The sequence below is a fragment of the Protopterus annectens genome, chromosome 8.part1 (assembly GCF_019279795.1).
Source record: "Protopterus annectens isolate FY-2018-M chromosome 8.part1, PAN1.0, whole genome shotgun sequence".
Taxonomy (NCBI): Eukaryota; Metazoa; Chordata; order Ceratodontiformes; family Protopteridae; genus Protopterus; species Protopterus annectens.
Window position 1 is genome coordinate 126,466,073 of NC_056742.1, and position 6,000 is coordinate 126,472,072.

Genomic DNA, 6,000 nt, shown 5'->3' on the forward strand with positions numbered 1-6,000 from the left:
GACAGACGAGATCAGACAGGAGTCCCTGTGGACTATGATGTTGGATGATGACATTGTGATCTGTAGTGAGAGTAGGTAACAGGTGGAGGAGACCCTGGAGAGGTGGAGATATGCTCTAGAGAGAAGAGGAATAGAGGAATGAAGGTCAGCAGGACTAAGACAGAATATATGTGTGTGAATGAGAGGGAGGGTAGAGGAATGGTGAGGATGCAGGTAACAGAGGTGGCGAAGGTGGATGAGTTTAAAAAGTACTTTGGATCAACAGTTCAGAGTAATGGTGAGTGTGGAAGAGAGGTGAAGAAGAGAGTACAGGCAGGATGGAGTGGGTGGAGAAGAGTGTCTGGAGTAATTTGTGACCGATTAGTACAAGTAAGAGTGAAAGGGAAGGTCTACAAGAGGGTAGTGAGACCAGCTATATTATATGGGTTGGAGACAGTGGCATTGACAAAAAAGCAGAAGTCAGAGCTTGATGTGGCAGAGTTGAAGATGTTAAGATTTGCACTGGGTGTGACAAGGATGGACAGGATTAGGAATAAGTATATTAGAGGGTCAGCCCAGGTTGGAAGGTTTGGAGACGAAGCCAGAGAGGCAAGATTACGTTGGTTTGGACATTTGCTGAGGAGGGATGCAGAGTATATTGGGAAAAAGATGCTAAGGATGAAGCTACCAGGTAACAGGAAAATGAGGCCTAAGATAAGGTTTATAGATGTGGTGAGAGAGGACATGCAGGTGGTTGGTGTGACAGAGCAAGATGCAGAGGACGGGAAGGAATGGAAACAGTTGATCTGCTGTGGCGACCCGTAACGTGAGCAGCCAAAAGAAGATTAATTTCATGAACTTTAGCTGTATTTTGACTTGGGAATGGGGTCCATTCCCATCATATTAGAAACCCAAAAGACTTGGAGAAATTTAAAAAAGGGAGATTTAGGGCTGTATTCAGAAAAAAAGATGTCTGATAACGTGATAGTCTCCCTTACTCAGTAGCCACCCCCATTGTTGAAAGATGAGTCCAGTTTATTATGGGACAGCAGATGGTTATCAAGCAGTGGAGAAAAATGACAAGTGATCTAGTTAGAGCTTTCTTTGTCTATGACACAAATGGCAAAGTGTCTTTATCCTTTGGTCCCTCTACATGAAAGATGTTATCCTTTGAGGAAACAATTAATGGGGAACACTTCAAATTTGGGAGGTCAAAGAACTGTTGAGCTTTCTTGAGGATTACCTTGGTCTACTTGAAATTGAAGAACTCCAGCCAATAGTTATCCATCCAGTTATAAAAGAACACTTCAGAGCCTGACAAGAGCCCAAGAAGCCATTTTACTAGATGGGTAAAGAAAGTTATATATTTATATAAAAAAATCTAGTGTCGCTGAGGTAACTGGGAACATATTTTCCATGAGTGTAATAAGTTGTCAGACTTTAAAAATTCCCTACAGATTACTCTGTCAAAAAAATACTGGGTGAGCAAATTGGTATTGATTTTTTTGAACTACGATACAGGATAGGAATTGCCTAGATTGTAAGGCCTTTCTAACTGTAATTCTGGTGGCTGCCAAAAAATCAGTTGCTAGGAAATGGAAATCAAAGTCTAAACAAACTGCACTACAAGTAGTGAATGTAGTACTAGAGGTAAAACAACTGGAAATGGGACCTTTAGAAAAAGGTAGGAGCAAATTACTTAGAAAAAAATGGAAATTTTAATAGACTCTAGAACAGAAGCTGTGTGTGTGTGTGTGTGTGTGTGTGTGTGTGTGTGTGTGTGTGTGTGTGTGTGTCTTTTGGCTTTTCCTAGTTAAGCATAATTAGTAAAGCATATAAAATATTGCATGATGACTATAAGAATCAGTCGGAGGAGCTTGGAAGAGATTTGAAAGAGACTGAATAAGCAATGGGGGATATATGTATGTCTCCCAAGTATGCAACAAAGTCTAGAAGATTTAGAATCCTTGCCTGGAAGTGTTTACATAAGTATTTTTATACCCAAGTAGACTCCAAAGAATTTTTGCTCAGGTAGATAGCAAATGTTGGAGACGTGACGGGCAAGAAAGAGGCAACGGGGAACATATTTTTTTGGGAGTGTAATGAGCTGGAAGACTTTGGGGACTCCCTGCAGACCGCTTTGTTGGAGATGCTGGGTGAGCAGTTTGGACTGACTGGGGAGATGATTTTTTTGAGTTATGCTACTGAATGGGAATTGCCTAGACATAGTAAGGCCTTGCTGTGTCTAGTTATGGTGGCTGCCAAAAAGACAATTACTAGAAAATGGAAATCAAAGTCCAGACCAGCTTTACTAGAAGTAGTGAATATAGTAACAGAGATAAAACAACTGGAATTGGGATCTTTAGAAAAGGGAAGGAGCAAACTACATAGGAAAAAAATGGGAACTACGAGAATAATATATGCAGAGCAGGGACAAGGTTTAACACGCAAGATTTGAATGAGCCATATAATGCTTAACTGACAATGCCTGGATGGTTTATAAGTGATGTATAATGTTTGCAACTATAGTTGTTTCAATGGTGTCTTTGATGTAAACTGCAAATAAAGTTGTATCATTGTGTACATTTTTCATTTATATAAATGTAAGACTGCCTTCGTCATATGTGAACATTTAATAAAGATGTTTGGGGAAAAATGGAAATTGTGGGAACAGTATATGCAGACAAGAAATGAGTTTTAAAAGAAAGCAGGATTTGAATGAATTATGTAATGTTTAACTGACAGTGGCTAGATAGATTATAAGTGATGTAAAATGTTTGCAACTAAAATTATGTCAGTATGGTTTGTTTTCATTTATATAAATGTATGATTGCCTATGTTATAAGTGATCATTTAATAAAGAAGTTTGTTTTTAAAAATCTAGTGTCCCTAAACAAACTCCACTCTGTATCTTGTCTAAAGTATCTTGTCAAGTTGGAATTTGTAACTGACTGAGCAGAATAAGCAAATAGTAGGTGTTAGCCTTTTAACTGACGGCCTGCACATGTTTGGGCCTGGACACTGTACTACCACTCTACTCCCTTACTTATTTGAGGTTACGTATACAGGAAGATGTATTATTGGATTCAGACTGGGGCCTTCTTTACTAACTTGTCCACAACATTTAATTCTTTATGCAGCCTTATTGCATTTATACATTTGGAGAAATTCCTGAAGTTTGCAGTCTCACCAACAATATTTCACGGTTTACCCCCTACCCTAGTCAGTATTTCATTAACAGTGTTAACTAACACCATACTCTGTGAACCATCCCCTCAGATCACTGGAGTTTACACAAACTCCTACTCTTCCTTTTTTAAAATGTCAGCTGCAAGATTAAGTGCTACATAAAATGCAGTTTGCTGTGGAACACTTTGCTGATAATGCAACTTATTGATATATTTACTTTGTATTCTAGATGTTTTATACTATTCTCTTGTGTCTTAGCTAAAAAAAAAAAAAGTCTTGCATTAGACAACATATTTGCTTACCAAAGTTAATACACAGCTGTGAGCTTATTTTTCTTAATGTGTTGTGTTCTGTTTGATATTTTTGTACCAGTTATTGTTTGTAGACTTCATGTGTAGCTAAAATAAGCAGTAGGAGAATGCATTGTTAAAGTATACAGCAATTGTAAGATCCTCCTATATTGACTGGATGGGAATATTTTTAAAAGTCGTTTTTCAATTAGTGATTGCTTTTTTCTCTCTAATTTTCTTACCAGATTTTGGATGGTCTGTTCCTTGGGAATATTAGAGGTAAGCAGATCTTTTTCTCTGTCATTGCTGTTTTCTGAAATGCACAGCAGCCCGAGTTAGGGCATCGGGTTTACCCTAGTCTTTTGCATTAACAGCTACTGGTGATTGCATATGTGATTCCTTCAGCCTAACCAAAGGGTCATATCAAGGCATCATGGACACTGAGGAGATAAAGTTATGGGTACTTATGTTGTATAGTAGCATTTAGAGCCTCTTGTCATTTGAAAGGTGTCAGTATCTTGTAGGCCCACAAATGGAACAAACTGACAGGGACACCTAGCTAGTTTGTAAAACTATGAAAATGGTCTGTTTTGCCTTCCATACTGAATTTTGAGTACTTGCTTAAAAAAACAGGCAGGCAGTGGCAGCAGTTCCAATTAATTCTATATTGTATGGTAGAGATGCACGATGTCATGAACTCTAGCTGTCGAAATACATCTACATGAGTGGATCAAGTGTGTCAAAGACTGATGCCATCCATTGTGGGGGTAGGATAATAAGACCAGTGCTCAACTGATGTCTGGCAGGCCTAGGAGGGAGATGGTACAGCATGCATTTGTCTTTTACTAGAGGTGGTTGATGGGATGGCTTGTAGAAATATACAGGAAAGTACCCACATGATAAAATAACATATTAATGTTTTTGTGCATTTGGAAATTTGAGGGTAGAACTCATACAGACACAACCTTTCTCGTAATCTTTGAACTGATACCAGTGCTAGAAGAGTCCCACATGGAGGAAGTATGCATATGCTAGCATATGGAGACATCTGAAGATGGTTAGGTGAAAAACATGATGTCTGACAATACCTCTGTACCTCAAAATGTTACCAGCTGAAGAGGCACTAAAGAAGAAAAAAATTGGAAACGGAACAAACTTTTTACTCCTTCATTTAGTCAGTCATTCTCCAGTTATCTGCTTAATCCAGTGCAGGGTTGTGTGGGAGTCAGTTTATCATGGCACTCAGTGGACACAAGGCATGGAAACCTATCGTGGCACTCAGTGGACACAAGGCATGGAAACTTGCCGCGAACAAGGGCACCAGTCCATCCCAGAATGCATGCATAATTTACTCTTACACGACATGCACCCTTATGAACAGTTTAGTAGATTGTCAGTTCACCTTTGTCATGTGTTTGGGATGTAGAATGAAACTGTAGCACCAAGGAACTGCAACCCCCCCACATACACACACATACTGTGAGGATATACAGACTCCACACAGAAGGTACCCGAGCCAAACTGGCAAAGCAAATTTTGTGAGCAATCTGAAATCTTGAGTGATGAACAGTAATTGGCCAGACAGTGTAATACTCCAATTACTGTGATCTTTTGCTTGATTTAATCTTAATTGTGACCTGTGCATTGGAGCCTTTGATTTCCCCCTATCACAGCCCTAGCCATGCTCAGATAAACTCTTTTTATGTTGTCATCTGTTGTGAAGTCGGAGCAAGTCTTTTCTGTTTAAGTCTGCAAGACAGTTGTCTTTTCGGTTTAAAAATGTCATTCTGTCTTACACTTAGACCTTTCTTAATTTTTTTTGTCTTATTCAACACTGTTTTCTTGCTGGTTTTAACCCTTCTTTGACCTTTAATATTTTTGTTAACCCTACTCAGAGGAAGGGCACCAAATGCATTATGATGTCCTTCCATTTCGCTGTTGCAGTATTCATTATATTTGGGAATCCCTACCAAGGGTGGCCCAATGTCTAGCCAGTATACCAAAAGCTTTAGGCTGCTTTAAGGGATGCCGTATGTCGCATGTATGCTCCTTGCATAGCACAGTGCATAAATTTAACATCTGGACATACCATCCTCAGAACATCTTTGATGCTAGTCTGAATGCCATCACTTGAATGTTGGTCTGAATGCCTGTTCCATTGCTGGTCACCACAACCAGTGTCTCTTTTTTTTGTTTTGTTTAGGTGCCTCTCATGATTATATGTCCTGCTCCATTTGTCAGGCTTTTGTACCTAAAACCCTTCATAGTAGACTGTCGTCTTTGGTGCTTTGTCTTGAAAATCAGTGTCTTAAGCTTCTTGCAAAAAACACGATGGAGGGTGGAGGGTTCTTCCCATTCTGAGGGACAGCCGTTGGTGAAGAAAACCAAGAAGCCTAGGCCAGAATCTTCTGCTGCTCAGCCTTCTCCAGACATCTCTCCCTAGGTGAGTGATTGCCAAGAGGTTTGCCTGGCTTTGTCGTCGGATTCCTCTTCCGTGACCGGGTTGGAGGTTGACAGGGATCAGACTTTAAGCACGTCCGAG

At 39.7% G+C, this 6,000-nt stretch overlaps 1 protein-coding gene across 1 annotated transcript in view; it reads left to right on the top strand.

Moving 5' to 3' along the window:
- Nucleotides 1-6,000, top strand: part of LOC122810237 (dual specificity protein phosphatase 22-A-like) — a 1,755,472-nt gene that overhangs the window by 68,241 nt on the left and 1,681,231 nt on the right. Inside the window, exon 2 of the mRNA XM_044081759.1 lies at nucleotides 3,704-3,737. Within this exon, the coding sequence (XP_043937694.1) occupies nucleotides 3,704-3,737 (34 nt within the window). The remainder of the gene's footprint in view (nucleotides 1-3,703; nucleotides 3,738-6,000) is intronic.